This window comes from Chelonoidis abingdonii, chromosome 9 (assembly GCF_003597395.2).
Source record: "Chelonoidis abingdonii isolate Lonesome George chromosome 9, CheloAbing_2.0, whole genome shotgun sequence".
Lineage (NCBI taxonomy): Eukaryota > Metazoa > Chordata > Testudines > Testudinidae > Chelonoidis > Chelonoidis abingdonii.
In genome coordinates this window covers 86,712,243-86,732,418 of record NC_133777.1, presented here as the reverse complement: position 1 = coordinate 86,732,418, position 20,176 = coordinate 86,712,243, and the positions used below count along the sequence as shown (strand labels likewise).

General features: G+C 43.7%; 1 protein-coding gene across 3 annotated transcripts in view; it reads left to right on the top strand.

Moving 5' to 3' along the window:
• Positions 1 to 20,176, top strand: part of TUBGCP4 (tubulin gamma complex component 4) — a 54,999-nt gene that overhangs the window by 3,728 nt on the left and 31,095 nt on the right. For 2 of the 3 annotated variants that reach the window (XM_032768623.2, XM_032768622.2), the window contains exons 3-7: positions 1,060 to 1,182; positions 1,765 to 1,818; positions 2,747 to 2,803; positions 16,695 to 16,774; positions 18,006 to 18,207. In XM_032768623.2, the coding sequence (XP_032624514.1) occupies positions 1,060 to 1,182; positions 1,765 to 1,818; positions 2,747 to 2,803; positions 16,695 to 16,774; positions 18,006 to 18,207 (516 nt within the window). The remainder of the gene's footprint in view (positions 1 to 1,059; positions 1,183 to 1,764; positions 1,819 to 2,746; positions 2,804 to 16,694; positions 16,775 to 18,005; positions 18,208 to 20,176) is intronic. The other variant, XM_075069780.1, reaches the window with a different exon arrangement.

Genomic DNA, 20,176 nt, shown 5'->3' with positions numbered 1-20,176 from the left:
CATGATCGCAGTTTTCAGGTCTCTAAAAGGGTGTCACATCAGGAGGAGGGAGAAAACTTGTTCACCTTAGCCTCTAATGATAGAACAAGAAGCAATGGGCTTAAACTGCAGCAAGGGAGATTTAGGTTGGACATTAGGAAAAAGTTCCTAACTGTCAGGGTGGTTTGACACTGGAATAAATTGCCTAGGGAGGTTGTGGAATCTCCATCTCTGGAGATATTCAAGAGTAGGTTAGATAAATGTCTATGCGGGATGGTCTAGAGAGTATTTGGTCCTGCGATGAGGGCAGGGGACTAGACTCGATGACCTCTCGAGGTCCGTTCCAGTCCTAGAGTCTATGAATCTATGAATCCACTACTGGCTTTACAGTGCAAACCTAAATTTATCTGAGAGGTGCTTAAATATTACCATGATGATTGTATAGAAAACCCTTAAATAGATATATAGCCTCCAGCCTCTATGATGGTATGATATGGATACTTACATATCCAAAACTGAACTCAAATCTCTTATTCTGGTTTATAAAAAAAAAAAAAAGAAGGAGCCTTAAAATTTGTTACTAACAGACTGGCTGGATTTGTAAAATAAGGATAATGCTCACTTATGCCACAGGGATGGCAAGGCTTTGTTACAGTTTGCAAAGTAGTCTGAGATCCACTTGTGAACAGTTCATGTCAGCATAAAGTAACAGTGAAATGTACAAATAGCCATTATATTATGTGATCTGTCTCAAGAGTTCCTTACTTGTATATCCAAATGGACTGAATACAATTCTGCTCCATTTTTGCCAGCTGACCCACCTCCGATTAACAGCTGATTTTATTGGTACTTTAAGTGGTTGTTTAAGATGGGCTTCATTATTTTTATTTGGATTGTGACCTAGTGGTGAACACCTCTATCCACTGAGTCACTTAGGCCTAGCTCCTCAAAGATATTTAAGTCCTGAAGGTTGAAATCAATGGGAGCTAAGTGCCTAAATATCTCAGGGATCTGGGCCTTAGTCCCCAATCCACTCACCAATGTACTGGGGCTAATTCAAAACTTACTGTTTGATTTTAGGATCATCACCCTTCCCAGCAGAACCAGTGTGGGTTACATGGGATTTACTTGCGGGCCTTCTGTACGGGGCTCGATTCAGTGCTGCAGCCCTACCGACAGGCATTGCTTGACCTGGAGCAGGAGGTAAGGGAGAGAAAACTGGAAGAAGCTGTGCTCTATTCAATGTTATGAGCTGAAATACTGCGCAGTGGTAACTTGTCTCTTCAGTAACGAAAAAGCTAACAGGACGCAGCCAAAGATGGGATGGAATCTTTCATTTTCACTGCGGGGGTGTCTTTCGAATTGCTGCTGTGAGATTCCACTGTAACCCACTGGTCAGTATGTTACATGGCCCCCTCTATGTCAGATCCACAGAGAGTGCAAGTGTTTGGGTCCTCAGATTCAGATCCTCATTCTCTAAGTCAAGCTGTAGTGAGTTGCGCTTATAGCTCTGAAGGTCCTCGGTTAAATCTGTGGTGTGTCAGCCAAGTTGGTAGGCGTCTTGGGTAGATTCACTTTGAGTCAATGCCCAGTGATTGCATGGGCTGCTCACTCTCATCATAAGTAACAGCCTGAAGGGGGATATGATTCAAAAGTTTTTGTGAAAAGATCTATGTTATCAGGACTTCTGAGGGAGTTTTGCTCTTTACCTTTTTCCACCAAGGTTTAGTGCTACCGATTAGAGGCTTATTTTGGTTTGTACTAACTTTTCTGTTGTGGTTGCAGTTCCTGGCTGACCCTCACCTCTCCATCTCCCACATTAACTACTCCCTGGATCAGGTATGTTGCATTTGTTGTCATCTTACTACTGGTATATACAGCATTTGCAATGGTGCAGAGCTACCATTGTTACTAAAACTTCAATTTCTGATGTTTGTACACTTAAATTACGAGCCTCAAAGTTGTGTTTATGTCATTTTTAGCTTTTAATATGGTGTAGTTATACTTGTAAGAAATAGATTTTCCTTTCCAATTTCCACCTTCATGCAAAACTGAAATAGCTGGTAGCATGTATCACACTTCAGAAATGTTAGGAACGCTACAGTCTGCACTTGACTTTAAGCAGCTCTAGCTCTCAGATTACAAACCCATTTGTTTTCTTTAATGATCTTTTCACCATGGAGCGCAGCTGTTGGGGTCATGTGCCTACCTATGTGGCCACGGAACCTTTTTGACTAGATGTCAGCTGGGGAGGCACGCATCATTGCCTTGTCAGGGATATAATAGCTCTCCCTTTAACCATCCAACAGTTTCTCTCTGCCTTCAAAAGTCCCATGTAGAGTTTAGCTGCAACGTAGAGGGAAGCCAGTGCAGCTCTTCCTATCCTCAAGTTAGAGTCCCCTAAATTTATCATCTTGAGAGACTTCAGTACCCACCTAGACAGCACTTCTAGCACACTTCATGTCATCCATGACGATCTTACTAAGTGACCAGAGAATCTCCGGATAAGCATCACCTCCACTGTTCAGTCTAGTTGCTGACGTTAAGGTAGAGTAACATCACCAGTATCTTGGTATAATCATCATCTCATCTCTGCAGAAGCCATGTTCTCTCTTCCAGGGACATCCAGAACACTAAGTGGGGCCAGTGAGGTGATAGACTGATAAACCACCACAACCAGCTGCTATCCATACTAGCCCCTAAATGCCCCATCCCTACATATCGCTACTTAGAAGCCTATTTTTACATGGTGGTCCTTGCTTTGCAGTTCCAACTCCTCTTCCCCTCGGTGATGGTTGTGGTGGAGCAGATCAAGACCCAGAAGGTATAGTAAATGGGAACTGGTTTCTCTGTAGCAGAATCTGTTGTTCCTGTCCATTCCCTTTAGTTAAAATTGCATGATGGTGTAAATGACACTAGATGTTTGACAGAACGTGTAGGAGAAGGTAGATGGGGCTCCTCAGAAAACATTTGCTTTCCTTTTTCAGAGTTTATATCTTCCTTCTGAAGACTGCGTGATTCAGGCCAGGGAAGGTTTTTGAGGATCAGCAAGAATGAGGCACTGGGGTGGTCAGAACCATCCATATGTGCTCCCTGCGTATGGGGCAGATTATCTAATTACTGGCTATGGATTGTTTTTTTTTCACTGATGTCAGTGAGGCACCTTGGACAGTGCTCATTTGGTGTCACTTACATAAATAGATGGAGAGACTAAGGCGGAAAAATTGTATGGTGGAGGTAGCCCAACAGCATGAAGCTCGTGCACAGATATGAAATTCCCTTATTTTCCCCTTTGTAATTTACAGAGAATGGGGGCGGAGTATAGGGGGGTGAGCTGGTAAGGCTGTAATTGGAGCTGGTGGGATGGAAGGCTGTGCATTTCTGTGGTTGGGGAAAGAGATTCTGAGACAGGTTTGAATGGAGAAACAGAGGGAAAGGTTTGGAGCAAGGATGGAAGCAGATGAGTTTGGGTGGGGTGGGACTGCAGAGAGCCCTTGTCTTTGATCACATTTAATTCACAGTAGAAAAGTATGGAGCACATTTGCCACCTTTATGGTGTGTTGGTGACTGGGATTTCTTTTTCTTGAGTCTTACAAATCCCAAAGACAAGGCAGGAGAAGCAGGATTTCTGACTTCACAATCCATGAAATGTCCTCTAGCCAGTAACAGGGGGTTATGGGAGAACTTGTGTGTTGGTGTCCACAAGTCTGCTGGGCCCTGATGTGGGGTGTGGGAGGAAGGTATAGAAGAACATGAGAATGGCCATCCTGGGTCAGACCAAAGGTACATCTAGCCCAGTATCCTGTCTTTCAGCGGTGGCCAATGCCAAGGCCCCAGAGGTAATGAACAGAACAGGTAATCATCAAGTGATCCATCCCCTGTCGTCCATTCCCAGCTTCTGGCAGACAGAGGCTGGGGACACCATCCCTGCCCATCCTGGCTAATAGCTATTGATGGACCTCTCCTCAATGAACTTATCTAGTTCTTTTTTGAACCCTGTTATAGTCTTGGCCTTCACAACATCCTCTGGCAAGGAGTTCCACCGGTTGACTGTGCATGGTGTGGAAAAAATACTTCCTTTTGTTTGTCTTAAACCTGCTGCCTGTTAATTTCATTTGGTGACCCCTAGTTCCTTGTGTTCTGGGAGGATAAATACACTTCCTTATTTTTACTTTCTCCACACCGTATGATTTATGGACCTCTATCTATGCCCCTTGTCGTCTCTTTTCCAAGCCGAAAGTCCCACTCTTATTCACTCTCTAGTGGGAGCTGTTCATTCCCCTATCTTTTTTTTTGTCCTTTTCTGAACCTTTTTCAATCTCACTATCTTTTTTGACTGGGTGACCACATCTGCACACGAGTATTCAAGCTGTGGCGTCCATCGATTTATATAGAGTCAATATGATATTTTCTGTCTTACTTCTCTATCGCGTTCTTAACGATTCCCAGTATTGTTTGCTTTTTTTGATTGCTGCTGTCACATCTGGTGAATGTTTTCAGGAACTATCCACACAATGCTCCAAGATCTCTTTTCTGAGTGGTAACAGGTTATTAGACCTCATCATTTTATATGTATGTTGGGATTATGTTTCAATATGCGTTACTATGCATTATCAAATTGAGTTTCATCTTGCCTGTTCCCAGTCACCAGTTTTGAGAGCTTCTTTTGTTACTTTTTGCAGTCTGCCTGAGACTTAACTCTTATCTGAGTTAGTTTTGCTTATCTGCAATATTTAGCTACCTCCACTGTTTCCCTCTTTTCCAGTCATTATGGTCACCTGTTGACATAGGACTGGCGCGAGTTACAGATCTCTGGGGACACCATTCTTTCACTTCCATTTTGAAAACTTGACCATACTTCCTATTCTTTGTTTCTATCTTTTAACCTTACCATTCATAGAGGACCTTCCCTCTTATCCCATGCCAGCTTACTTTGCTTAAGAGCCTGTTGGTGGTAGGGACCTTGTCAAAGGGCTTTCGAAATCCTAAATCCACTTATACGCATTGGATTCCCTTTTCACATGCTTGTCTGGACCCCCTCGAAAAGAATTCTCGATTGGCGCAGGCTGATTTCCTTTACAAAACCATGTTGATGCTTCCCAAACAACTATGTTCATCTGTGTGTCCGACAGTTTTGTTCTTTATTGTTTGTTTCAACCAGTTTGCCTGTCTGAAGTCAGGTCACTGCTGTGTCATGGTAATTCCCCCCCCTGAACCTTATCGTCCAAAAGATGGGACCAGCAGTGAATTCTCTTAAGCTTAATAACCACTTCGACCTTGCGCTGCCACCACCCAGATTCCCGTTGCCTGGTACCACACTGCGTCCCCCAAAACTTGCCCGGGACTCCCAGACCCAGACCCTCTGGATCTTAACACAAGGAAAGTAAACCCTATCCCCCACCGGTTGCTCTCCCAGCTTCCCCTCCCTGGGTTACCTGGAGATCACTGTGTTCAAACTCTTGAATCTAAAAAGGAAAATATCCCCTTCCTCCTCCTTCTCTTTGCCCCTCCAGACTCTGCCCTGAGAGAGAAGTAATTCCTAACACAGAGAGAATAACCTCTCTCTCCCCCTTCCCTCCTTTCTCCCCAACCAAATTTTTTTTTTTCCCTGGTGGAAATTCCCCCAGGGGAAACCCATCCCTGGGTTCATCAGAATAAAAACACAATCAGGTTCTTTAACAAGAAAGTTTTTAATTAAAGAGAGAAAGACAGTAAAAAATTATCTTTTTAATTTAGATGGATATGTTACGTCTTTCGTATTGCACTGGAATCCTCCCAGCCTAAGTTACAAGTACTCAATTCAAATCCTTTCAGCAAATACAAATCTTGAACTCCTCCCAGCCACATAACAATTTGAACTTCTTCCGCCCAATTGCAATTTGCACATCAGAAAAACATAAGTCCTAACTCACCTTATCTAACTAGTACTTACATTTTGAACTTACAGAAGGCCTGTATCGGAGGAGATTGGACAGAAACCTGATTGCATGTCTGGCCTCTCAGACCCAGAGTCGAACAACACCAGATTTCTAACACACACACAACTTCCCTCCTTCAAGATTTGAAAAGTATCCTGTCCCCTTGATTGGTCTCTGTTTGGTGACAGCCCAGGCTCCTGACTTGTTAACCCTTTACAGTCAACGAGATATAACGTACTTCTGTTTGTTAACTCTTAACTATGTTTATGACAGCCTGAATTGCTGGGGTCACCGCTAGAGCCTTTATAAAAAATGCAATCATATTAGCTCTCCTCGCATTTGCTACAGAGCTATTTACCTGATAGGTTAAGCAATGGTTCTAAACATTGTACTGGTGACCCCTTTCACCTGCAAGCCATTGTGCGACCCCCCGCCCCCCCTCTTAATTAAAACACTTTTACATTATTTACCCCTTATAAATCGCTGGAGGCAAGTGGGGTTTCGGATGGAGGCTGCACGCTTGCGCACCCTCATGTTAATGACCTTGGTGACTTCCTAGGGGTCCCGACCCAGTTGGAGACCCCTGGGTTACAGACTGCAGGTTAGTAGTCCTGCCATTTCACATTTGAGTTCTTCAGACTGTTTGGGTGAATCCATTTGGTCCTGGTGACTTTTAAAGTTGTAGTTTATCAATTTGTTGCAAAACCACCTCTGCACTCAGTCTGGGGAAGTTCCTCGATTTGCCATTAAAACGGATGGCTTCAGGTTGGGACTACCCTCACTCTCAGCCGTTGACACAGATGCCAAAAATTCATTTAGTTGTCTTCTCCACAATGGGCATTATCGTCCTGGTGCCCTTTTAGCCTCTTGACCTCCAGTGGCTCATGTTTGTTAGCAGGCTTCTGCTTCTGGATGTACTTAAATACAAATTGCTATTACTTTTTGAGTCTTTGGTAGCTATTCTTCAATCTTTTTGGCTTCCTATTTATTTGTACTTCATTTGCCAGAATTTATGCCTCCTTTCTTTTCTCACTATGGTTTAACTTCCACTTTTTAAAGGATTCTTTTAGCCTCTCACTGTTCTCTTACTTTGTTTACCATTGTGGCTCTATTTTGGTTCTTTTATATGGTTTTAATTGGACTATACATTTTCAGTGACCTCTATTATGGTGTCTTTAACGTTGTCCATGCGAATCTTCAGGGATTTTCTTTGTGTTTTACCTTTTAATTTCTGTTTGGTTAACCGCCTCAGTTTTTGTGGTGTTCCCCTTCTGAATTACCGCTACGTGTTGAGCTGCTGTGGTATTTTCCTCGCACAGAGATGTTAATTTATTATATTCTTGGTACTGTTACAACTTCGCTATTATTCACCTCTTGGACCTGTCCTGTGCCTCCTTTGGACTAATCAAGAATTGCTCTCCCTTGTGTGTTCCGGCCACTGCTCTAATTAAGCAGTTCATTTAAGGTGTAACTAGTTAGGGTTAATGCACTCCTTTTACCTGTAAAGGGTTACGAAGCTTATAACCTGGCTGACCCCTGACAAGAGGATCAATAAGGGACAAGTACTTTCAAATCTTGGTGGAGGGAGTCTTTCTTTGTGCTTTATGTTTTGGGTAGTTGTTCGCTCTTGGGACTAAGAGGGACCAGAATCCATCCGGCTTCTCCAAATCTTTCTGAATCAGTCTCTCCTGTTTCAAAAATTGTAATTATAGCGGCAAGGCAGATTAGTATTATTGTTTTCTCAACTTGTGTTTCCGTAAATGTCCTTTTTTTTTTTTTTTATTCTTTTTTTTGCTAGAGAGGATTTTACCTATGCTTGCTGTAACTTTGACCTAAGCTAGAGGGGTTCCTCTGCGGCATACGAATTTAGATTACCCTGTAAAGTATTTTCCTCCTGATTTTACAGAGGCTGATTTTTCCTTTCTTCTTAAATTAAAAAGCTTTCTTTTTAGAACTTGATTGATTTTTCCTTGTTTTAAGTCCAGGGATTTGGATCTGGACTCACCAGGGATTGGTGGGGGAAAGGAGGGGGGGATGGTTAATTTCTCTTTAGTTTTAGATCCAAGGGGTTTGGATCTGTGTTCACCATGGGAATTATGAAGTCCTCAAGGCCACCCGGGAGGGGAGAGTTTTGGTAGGGAGGAAGGCCTCAGACACTGCAATTTCTGATGGTGGCAGAGTTACCAGATCTAAGCTAGTAAATAGCTTGAATGTCCCTGCAGAGTCCCCAACATTTGTACCCTAAAGTTCAGAGTGGGGAAGGAACCTTGACATAAGGGGTCAAGAACTTTTTCTCACCCCTTCCTTGGGTGTTATGTACCCAGTCAAATGGGGTAGTTGAAATCCCCCATTTTATTATTGCGCCTTCTCTCATCTCCCTGAGCATTTCACAGTCACTATTCATCCTGGTCAGTGGTCGGTAACTGTATCCCTACTGCAATTATCCTTCTATTTGAGATGGAAATTACTATCGTATTTCCCTCCCTTCAATTCTCATGGGACCCATTCCCTTGCACCGTGCCACCATTCCCTTCATTGGTAAGCCGTCCTTTGTACATTCAGCTGTAAATGTAGCATTTGAACGTCTGACACTTCGTATGACAAGTGAGCATTTCTCACTGCAATCAGTATTGGACACTTTGTTTTCTTCTGCAGTTCATGGCTGATCCGTTCTTGGAGCCTGTCTATAACACCGCTGTGGGGGCTGCCCCCTGTGCGATAGTGCCGGAAAGTAGGAGATTCATACTACACTGCTGGCTATTATGCTCTTGTACAGCTGGAGTTAGTGCCAAATATCTCTCTCTCTAGCGTATAGCAAAGAGGTATGTTCTAACAGAGCCTGTGCGGTCTGAAAGGCAAGGAATGGAATGCTGCGCTGACAGGCCCTGAGGCTGAAATCCTCTGTTTCTGTACAGTGATAAGTACAACATAGACAGCTTGCAGTACAAGTTCCTTCACATACTGAACTCATTTATCTAGGGTGGACCAGACGTCTCAATTTTCTAGGGGCCATCCTGATTTTTGATCTTTTTCTTATTATAGACCCTATTACCCCCCACCCCGTTCGACCGGATTTTCACATTTTGCTGTCTTGGGCACCCTACCACTGTGAAAGGATGGCCTCCACAGAGAAGGAGCCGGATAAGGAAGATGGAAGGACGCCGTTGTATCAAGGCCATCTCCGCTGAGCTGTTTGTGAGGCATTTTCCTACAGAAGATGGGGGTTTCGCCTGGCCTCTCTGCTGAGACTGCCCATGAGGCCCAATAGCTGGCTAGGGATGGCTTCTGTAGTCTTTCTGTCCCCCACCCCAGCACTTTTCCCCTACCTATGCATTTGTATGGAAGTTTGCCTGGAAGAGTTTCATTGTGTCAGCTTGACCCCCTGGACCACGATTGAGATTCAGACATGGGGTGATTTGATTGTGTTGATCTATTATATGAAATAGTTTCCTTGGATTAGGAAAATTCGGACGCACTGCACTGTCAAGTGCAGTCGTGGCGCTGCTAATTAAATTAATGGAGATATCCTATCTGCTAAACTTTAATGGACCTTGAAGGTTCATCGCTCCAGCCCCCTGCCTCCACTTAGCAGGACCAATACTGATTTTGCCCCAGATTCGTAAGTGGCACCTAAGGATTGACCTGAGAACCCTGGGTTAGAGCAATGCTCAACCACTGGCATCCCTTCCCCCCCTAAGATGGCAGCTAAGGAGTGGAGCAGTGTATTACAATATTGGATTACTTTAGTTTTGATCCTACTTCCTGTGAGGCGAGGTATACAAACATACATTTAATGGACACTACAACGCACTTCACCTTTCTTCCATGAGAAATTTCACTTGTTGCACTTCCGTTCCCATGCTATTTTCTTCTGTTGTTACTATACATGCCCTTTTCACTTCCTTTATGGCTTGGTCCCAGGATCCTGGCTGTCATTGTCATGGAGTCCATGTCTAAGCAGCTCTCTGCCTGGCTGACTGCATGGATGCTCCTGGGAATCACATGAGAGTTCTTTGTTACAAGGGCCCTCTTCTGGGGAATTGTCCTTGCCCAGCCTGAGAAGAGGATGATGACCTGGGATTGGTGACTAACAGAACAGTGCGAGAGCTGCAGGACTTGGTGGGATTGCAGGTCAAGCATGGCTTTCTTCAGAGTTAGAGCATGTAGTCAGGAATCTGTCTTTTTCTGCTTCAATGAAAGAAGCATTATGAGCCATGGTAGAGACCATCATGAGATACTGGTCATATGCAGCTACAAACTAGGCAAAACGGACCAGTGAGGTCATAGAGGTGGGAGATTATGGAATGTTTAAGCATTTGTGGCCCACATAGGCACTCTGTATCAAACAAGACAGGGAGCAGGAAATAAAAGGAGAAAAGTTTCGCCTGGAAAAGGCTTAAGTCCATGAGGTTCAGACTAAGGAAGATATCCTTCGAAAAGGGGATTCTTCTAGTTGAAGCCTTGAAAGATCAAATTCAGCAAGTAGTGAGAGGTGGGTGATGGTATATTTTTTATTGGACCAATTCAGCTAGGACAGAGTGTGCTTCAGGTCTGGAAGTCCTTAGCTGTGCCACTTCAGCACTTTCTAGACCTGAAGACGGGCTCTTGTTACGCTCAAAAGCTGTATCCCCAACAGAAGTTGGTCCAGTAACGTTCTAACTTCCCACCTTGTGTCTCTAACTATCCTGGCACACATGCATTCACCTTGATGGATCGGTCCGTCAGCCCTCTATAGATTCGTGATCACACATTTCTTATCTCTTCTCTTATCCTGGCCTGCCTTCTCTATGTGCAGCCCATGCCTTTTCACATCAAAATCTTTCCCCTCTCTTTGGAGGGTTCGTGAGTGGTTGTTTCCGTTCCTGTGGGTTACCACTCGGCGGACCGCTGCAGTCCATCAATATGCCGTAGCCTCGCTTCCTTTACTGTTTCTGCTTCAGCAATGACGTTTCTGCAGTCCACTCTGTGTCTTTCATCACTTATTGGGACTTGGTCACAGTTGAAATCCCCAACTTCTTCACACCCACTCCATGATAGACCGTTGCTCGCTTTATCTTTGTCAGTACCCAGGTTTTGTTGCTGTTACAACATTGCCTCCGATACTGTTGAGTTGACAGAGTTTCGAACATGTTGCCTTATTGATGTTTCCTGAAGAGAGAAATCAACATAATAGAAAAATAGAACTGAATGTGTGCCAACCAGTTTCTTTCTTTGCGAGAGTTTGCTTTCTGATATATGCCGTGTTCATTTCTTATTGGCCAATAACATCTAGCTTCATCTTCTGTTTGTTCTCCTTGACTATTCTTTGGGCTTTTGGCAAGGAATCAGACTTGCATAAATTTCATTTAGAGCCGTCCTTTTGTTTTGAGTTCTCGCAGCATTTTCTGTAGTTTGCTGGCTGTTTTCAGCAATTAACACGATATTGTCCAATGAATCTGAGTGGTTTAACTGCTTCATTGATTGTAATTTCACCCTTCCAATCCATCTGCCCTTACCATTGCGAGGGGGTGTGGAAGAAGTTTCAGTGAAATTGTGTCTCCTGCTTCACAACTTCTGACTGAGATGGACGCGGGAGTGTTGCAACAGAGTTTTATATCCAGGGTGCAGTCAGAGTTTGCTTCTTTAGTACTTTGAGTCATGCCTGCTCTACAAGAGCTTTCAGCACTGCATTGATCTGTATGCTGATTGAACGCTGTTTCATATCTTGAAGGCAATGCATAAAGGGATATAGTCCCCTTGAGCACCTCCGATATCTGTTTATAGTGAAGATGTTGGTCTATTTGTGGTAAAATGTCCTTTGAATCTGCCTCCTGGTTGGCTGCTGTTTGGTCCAGTTTCCGTGGAGTGGTTTGTTATTACTTTGGTGGAACAGCCTTGTCAGACATTGTGAGAGCAGCATATTAGATTCATAGATTGTATGGGCTTGCAAGAGACCCAGGAGGTTATCTTGTTCATCCTCCCTTCTCCAACGGACTCCCCAACTAATCATGTCCGCAGGGCTGTCGTCGCTGGGCCTTAAAAACCTCTAGAAGGGATTCACTTACTCCGAGGTAACCATTCCAGTCTTCATACCCTCCTAGTGAACTAGTGTTTCCTTTTATCAACCGTAGCCTCCCCCACTTGCACCTTGAGACTAGTTGCCCTTGTTCTTTCATCTGCCATCCCTGAGACAACCTTCGATCCTCCTTTGGACCCTTTCAGGTAGTTGAAAGCAGCTATCACTGCCCCCCTCATTCTTCTCTTCTGCAGATAACAATTCCCAGTTCCCTCAGCCCTCTCCTCATAAGTCATGTGAAGTCAGCCCGCTGATCATTTCGTGTTCTCTCCACTGGATGTTCTCAATTTATCCCTCCCTTTCTGTGGGGAGCCCAAACTGGACGCGTACTCCAGATGTGGCCTCACCAGTGACCAAATAGAGGGTAATCACTTACGATTTCATAGACTCTTGACTGGAGGGCCTTGAGTGGTCAGCGAGTCCAGTCCCTGCCCTCATGGCAGACCAATACTGTTCTAGGCCATCCCGCGAATAGGACATATCTAACCTTACTCTGAATTCTCCAGCGAAGGAGATTCCCACCTCCCTAGGCAATTTTTCCATGTTTAACTCCCCTGACAGTTAGGAACTTATTTCCTATTCCAACCTAATTCCCTTGCTTGCAGTTTAAGCCCTTGCTTCTTGTTCTATCTTAGGGCCGTAGGTGAACAAGTTTTCTCCTCCTCGTGCTGACACCCTTTAGATACTGACACGTGTCTCATTGTCCCTTGTCTTCTCTTTTCCATTAATTAACCGCGTTCCTTTCGCCTTGCCTCGTTGGTCATGTTCTCAAGCCTTTAATCCTTCTTTTGCCTCTTTCTCTGGACCCCCTCCAATTTCTCCCACTTTCCTGAAATTGCGGTGCCGAACTGGACACACATACTCCAGTTGAGGCCTACCAGTGCAGAGTAGGGGAAGAATGACTTCTCGTGTGCTTGCTCACACAACCTGTTATGATCTCAGAATCACGTTTGCTTTTTTTGCAACGGCATCACACTGTTGATCATTATTTAGCTTGTGGTTCCGCTATAACCCCTAGATCCCTTCTGCTGTACTCCTTCCTACCAGTTCTCTTCCCTCTGTATGTGTGACTGCTTGTTCCTTCCTAGTGGAGCACTTTGCATTGTTCTTTATAACTTCATTGATTACCTCAGACCCTTTCTTCCATTTGTCCAGATCGTTTTGATTTTGGCCCTTGTCTCCAAAGCAGTTGCAATACCTCCCAGTTTGTTCATCTGCAAACTTAATGAGCGTACCTTCTATGCCAAATCTAAGTCGTTGGCTGACGATATTGACAGAAGCCGTCCAAACACAGATTCCCGCGGAAACCCCACTTGTTATACCTTTCACAGGATTGGGACCATTAATCACCACTCTCTGAGTTACGGTTATCCAGCCCAGTATGCCACCCACCTTATAGTACCCCATCTAATTGTATTGTGCCTAGTTTGATTCCGATACGGATCTCATGCGAGACTGTATCAAAGCCTTACTAAAGTCTAGGTATACCACATCACCGCTTCTCCTTATCCACAAGGCTCGTTTACCTATCAAGAAAAGCTATCAGCTTGGTTTTGACCGATTGTTCTTTACCAAATCCATGCTGGGCTCTTCCTATCCACCTTCCACCTTCACGTGTTTGCAGAGGTTTCCTTTAATTGCTTGCGCCATTATCTTCCTGGCGGCAGAAGTTAAACTAATGGTCTGTGTTTCCTGGGTTGTTTTATTTCTCTTTTTTATCGTAGGCACTTATTTGCCCTTTTCTTTTAATTAAAGAGAGAAAAACAGTAAAAATTATCTTTGTAAATTTAAAATGGAATAGGTACAGGGTCTTTCAGCTATAGACACTGGGAATACCCTCCCAGCCTAAGTATACAAGTACAAATTAAAATCCTTTCAGCAAAATACAAATTTGAACTCCTCCCAGCCAAATACACAATTGAACTTCTTCCAGCCAAATGCACATTTGCAAATCAAGAAAACAAACATAAGCCTAACTCACCTTATCTACCTAGTACTTACTATTTTGAACTTACAAGAGCCTGTATCGGAGAGATTGGACAGAAACCTGGTTGCATGTCTGGTCACTCTCAGAACCCAGAGAGAACAACCACCAAATTCTAACAACACACACAAACTTCCCTCCTTCAAGATTTGAAAGTATCCTGTCCCCTGATTGGTCCTCTAGTTAGGTGACAGCCAGGCTCACTGAACTTGTTAACCCTTTACAGTCAAAAGAGATATAAAGTACTTCTGTTCTGTTAACTCTTACTATCTGTTTATGACAGCCTGTAATTGCTGGGGTCACCGCTAGAGCCCTTTTAAAAAAATGGCATCATATTAGCTATCCTCCAGTCATTTGCTACAGAAGCTGATTTAAATGATAGGTTACAGCAATGGTTCTCAAACATTTGTACTGGTGACCCCTTTCACATAGCAAGCCATTGTGCGACCCCCCCCCCCCTCTTAAATTAAAAACACTTCTTTACATATTTAACCCCATTATAAATGCTGGAGGCAAAGTGGGGTTTCGGATGGAGGCTGACAGCTTGCGACCCTCCATGTAATGACCTTGTGACTCCCTGAGGGGTCCCGACCCCCAGTTGGAGAACCCCTGGGTTACAGACTGCAGTTAGTAGTCCTGCCATTTCACATTTGAGTTCCTTCAGAACTTTTGGGTGAATACCATTTGGTCCTGGTGACTTATTAAAGTTTAGTTTATCAATTTGTTGCAAAACCACCTCTGACACCTCAGTCTGGGACAGTTCCTCAGATTTGCCATTTAAAAAGAATGGCTCAGGTTTGGGAATCACCCTCAAATCCTCAGCCGTGACAACAGATGCAAAAAATTCATTTAGTTTCTTCTCCACAATGGGCTTATCGTCCCTGAGTGCACCTTTAGCATCTTGATCATCCAGTGGCTCCACTGTTTGTTTAGCAGGCTTCCTGCTTCTGATGTACTTAAACAAAATTTGCTATTACTTTTTGAGTCTTTGGCTAGCTATTCTTCAAATTCTTTTTTGGCCTTCCTAATTATATTTTTCACTTCATTTGCCAGAATTTATGCTCCTTTCTATTTTCCTCACTAGGATTTAACTTCCACTTTTTAAAGGATGTCTTTTAGCCTCTCACTGCTTCTCTTACTTTGTTTAACCATGGTGGCTCTATTTTGGTTCTTTTACTATGGTTTTTAATTTGGACTATACATTTCAGTTGAGCCTCTATTATGGTGTCTTTAAAAGTTTCCATGCAGATTTCAGGGATTTTACTTTTGGTGTTGTACCTTTTAATTTCTGTTTGGTTAACCGCCTCATTTTTGTGGTGTTCCCCTTTCTGAAATTAAACGCTACAGTGTTGAGCTGCTGTGGTATTTTCCTCGCCACAGAGATGTTAAATTTAATTATATTATGGTCACTGTTACCAAGCGGTTCAGCTATATTCACCTCTTGGACCTGATCCTGTGCTCCACTTTGGACTAAATCAAGAATTGCCTCTCCCCTTGTGGGTTCCAGGACCAGCTGCTCTAAGAAGCAGTCATTTAAGGTGTCAAACAGATAGTTAAGGGTTAATGCCTCTTTTACCTGTAAAGGGTTAAGAAGCTTAGTAAACCTGGCTGACACCTGACAAGAGGATCAATAAGGGGACAAGATACTTTCAAATCTTGGTGGAGGGAAGTCTTTCTTTGTGCTTTTGTTTTGGGTGTTGTTCGCTCTTGGGACTAAGAGGGACCAGACATCCATCCAGGCTCTCCAAATCTTTCTGAATCAGTCTCTCATGTTTCAAAATTGTAAGTAATAGCCAGGCAAGGCAGATTAGTATTATTGTTTTCTCAACTTGTGTTTCCGTAAATGTCCTTTTTTTTTTTTTTTATTCTTTTTTTTGCTAGAGAGGATTTTACCTATGCTTGCTGTAACTTTGACCTAAGCTAGAGGGGTTCCTCTGCGGCATACGAATTTAGATTACCCTGTAAAGTATTTTCCTCCTGATTTTACAGAGGCTGATTTTTCCTTTCTTCTTAAATTAAAAAGCTTTCTTTTTAGAACTTGATTGATTTTTCCTTGTTTTAAGTCCAGGGATTTGGATCTGGACTCACCAGGGATTGGTGGGGGAAAGGAGGGGGGGATGGTTAATTTCTCTTTAGTTTTAGATCCAAGGGGTTTGGATCTGTGTTCACCATGGGAATTATGAAGTCCTCAAGGCCACCCGGGAGGGGAGAGTTTTGGTAGGGAGGAAGGCCTCAGACACTGCAATTTCTGGATGGTGGCAGAGTTACCAGATCTAAGCTAGTAAATAAGCTTAGAAGTGTCCATGCAGGTCCCCACATTTGTACCCTAAAGTTCAGAGTGGGGAAGGAACCTTGACATAAGGGGTCAAGAAACTTTATTTCTGCACCCCTTCCTGAGGTGATATGTACCCAGTCAATATGGGGGTAGTTGAAATCCCCCATTATTATTATTGAGCCTCTCTCATCTCCCTGAGCATTTCACAGTCACTAATATCATCCTGGTCAGGTGGTCGGTAATGTATCCCTACTGCAATATCCTTATTATTTGAGCATGGAATTACTATCGATATTTCCCCTCCCTTCCAATTCTCACTGGGACCCATTTCCCTTGCACCGTGCACCATTTCCCATATCATTGTAAAGCCGCCTTTGTACATTCAGCTGTAAATGTAGCATTTGAACGTCTGAAACTTCGGTATAGAATCAAGTGAAGATTTCTCACTGCAAATCCAGTTTGACCACTTTGTTTCTTCTGCAGATTCATGGCTGTCAGCTCTTGGAGACTGTCTATAAACACAGCTGTGGGGGGCTGCCCCCTGTGCGTAGTGCACTGGAAAAGTAAGGAGATTCACTACTACTACTGCTTGGCTATTATGCTCTTGTAACAGCTGGAGTTAGTGCCAAAATATCTTCTCTCTCTAGCTATAGCAAATAGAGATATGTCTAACAAGAGCCCTGTGCGGTCTGAAAGGCAGGAATGGAATGCTGCGCTGACAGCCCTGAAGGCTGAAATCCTCTGTTTATGTACAGGATAAGTACAACATAGACAGCTGCAGTACAAGCTTCCTTCACATACTGAACTGCTATTTATCTAGGGTGACCAGACGTCTCAATTTTATAGGGGCAATCCTGATTTTTGGATCTTTTTCTTATATAGACTCCTATTACCCCCCACCCCGTCCCGATTTTTCACATTTGCTGTCTGGGCACCCTACACACTGTGAAAAGGCATGGCCTCACACAGAGAAGGAAAGCCAGGATAAGAGAAGAATGGAAGACGCGTTGTGATCAGCGCAATCTCACTGCTGAGCTTGTGAGGCATTTCCTACAGAAGATGGGGGTTTACGCTCCCTGGCCTCTCTGCTGAGACTGCCAATGAGGGACCAATAGACTGGCTTAGGGATGGCTTTGTAAGTCTTTCTGTCCCCCACCCCAGCACTTTTCCCCTAACCTAATGCAATTTGTATGGAAGTTGCACTGGAAGAAGTTTCATTGTGTCAGTTGACCCCCTGGAACACAGATTGGAGATTCAGACATGGGGTGATTTGATTGGTTGAATATTACTAGAAATAGTTTCCCTTGGAGTAGGAAATTAGAGCACTGACTGTCAAGGTGCAGATCGTGGCGCTGCTAAATTAAATTAATGGAGATATCCTATCTGCTAGAACTGTAAGGGACCTTGAAAGGTCATCGAGTCCAGCCCCCTGCCTCCACTAGCAGGACCAAGTACTGATTTTTGCCCCAGATTCGTAAGTGGCACCCTCAAGGATTGAACTGAGAACCCTGGGTTTAGCAGGCCAATGCTCAAACCACTGAGCTATCCCTCCCCCCCTAAGATGGCAGCTAAGTGAGTAGGAGCAGTGATAAGCTAACATATTGGATACTTTAGTTTGATCCTACTTCCTGTGAGGGAGGTATACAAACAATACTTTAATGGCACACTCAAAGCCATTCACCTTTCTCCATGAGCAAATTTCACTTGTTAGCACTTCAGCTCTCACCATGCATATTTTGTTCTGATTGTTATATACACTGCCCTCTTTCACTTTCCTTTATGCTTGGTCCCCAGGATCCTGGCTGTATGTCATGGAGTCATGTATAAGCAGCTCTCTGCCTGGATGCTGCATGGACTGCTCCTGGATCAACATGAAGAGTTCTTTGTTAAACAGGGCCCATCTTCTGGGAATGTCCTTGCCCAGCCTGAAGAAGAGGATGATGACCTGGGGATTGGGGGACTAACAGGAAAACAGCTGCGAGAGCTGCAGGACCTGGTGAGATTGCAGGTCAAAGCATGGCATTCTCAGAGCATTAGAGAATGTAGTCAGAAATCTGTCTTTTTCTGCTTCAATGAAAGAGCATTAATGAGCCATGGTAAGATGACAAATCAATGAGATACTGTAATATGCAGCTACAAACTAGGCAAAAAGGACCAGTGAGGTCATAGAGGTGGGAGATATGGAATGTTTTAAGCATTGTGCCACACATAAGGCACACATGTATCAAACAAGACAGGAAGCAGGAAAGTAAAAGGAGAAAAGTTTAGCATGGATAAATGGCTAAGTCCATGAGGTTCAGACTAAGGAGATATCCTTCAGAAAAGGGAGATTCAATTCTAGTGAAGCCATTAGAAAGGATCAAATTTCAGCAAGTAAAGTGAGGAGGTGGGTGAGGTAATATCTTTTATTGGACCAACTTCAAGCTAGACAGAGTTCTTCAGGTCTGGGAAAGGTACTTAGCTGTGACACTTCAGCACCTTTCCTAGACCTGAAGAAGGGCTCTGTATAAGCTCAAAAGCTTGTATCACCAACAGAAGTTGGTCCAGTAAAAGTTATAACTTCACCCACCTTGTGTCTCTAATATCCTGGGACCAACACTGCATCACCTTGATGGATCGGTCCGTCAGCCCTCATATAGATTGCGCTGATCACAACATATCTTCTATTCTTCTCTTATCCTGGCCTGCCTTCTCTATGTGCAGCCATGCCTTTTCACAATAAAATCTTCCCATCTCTTTGGAGGTCGTCTGAGTGGTTGTTTCAGTTCCTGTGGGTACCACTCGGCGACAGCTGCAGTCCATCAATTGCCAGTGAGCCTCGCTATACTTTACTGTTTCTGCTTTCAGCAATGACGTCCTGCAGTCCACTCTGCTGTCTGATCACTTCATTGGGGACTTGGTCACAGGTTGAAATCCCCAAAATTCTTTCCACCACCCACTCCATGATAGACAGTTGCTCCTTATCTTTGTCAGTACCCAGGTTTTGTTGCTGTACAACATTGCCAGCCGTACTGTTGAGTTGAAGAGTTCAGAACATGTTGCCTTATTGATTTTTCCTTGGAGGACATCCTTGATAGAACTGAATGTGTGCCAACCAGTTTTCTTTCTTTGCGAGAGTTTGCCTTTCTGATTATGGCACGTGTTCATTTCTTGGCCCAAATAAACATATAGCTCATCTTCTGTTTGTTCTCCCTTGACTATTATTTGGGCTTTTGGCAAGGAATCAGACTGCATAAATTTCATTTTAGAGCAGTCCTTTTGTGTTGAGTTCTCGCAGCATTTTCTGTAGTTTGATGGTGTTTTCAGCAATTAACACGATATTGTCCATGAATCTGAGGTGGTTTAACTGCTCTCCATTGATGCTAATTTCACCCTTCCAATTCATCTGCCTCATTACCATTTCGAGGCAGGGTGTGAAGAGTTTCAGTGAAATTGTGTCTCCTTGCTTCACAACTCTTGACTGAGATGCGAAGGGGAGTGTTGAACAGAGTTTTATATCCAGGGTGCAGTCAGAGTTTGCTTCCTTTAGTACTTTGAGTCAATGCCCTGCTCTACAAGAGCTTTCAGCACTGCATTGATCTGTATGCTGTTGAACGCTTTTTCATAATCATTGAAGGCAATGCATAAAGGGAATTTATATTCCCTTGAGCACTCCAATATCTGGTTTATAGTGAAGATGTGGTCTATTGTGGTAAAATTCCTTTGAAAATCTGCCTGCTCTGTTGGCTGCTGTTTGTCCAGTTTCCGTGAGAGCTGGTTTGTTATTACTTTGGTGAACAGCTTGTAGACATGTGAGAGCAGGCATATTAGAATCATAGATGATATGGGTTGCAAGAGACCTCAGGAGGTTATCTAGTTCAACTCCCTGCTCAAAGCAGGAACACCACCAACTAAATCATCCCAGCCAGGGCTTCGTCAAGCTGGGCCTTAAAAACCTCTAAGGAAGGAGATTCCACTACCTCCCG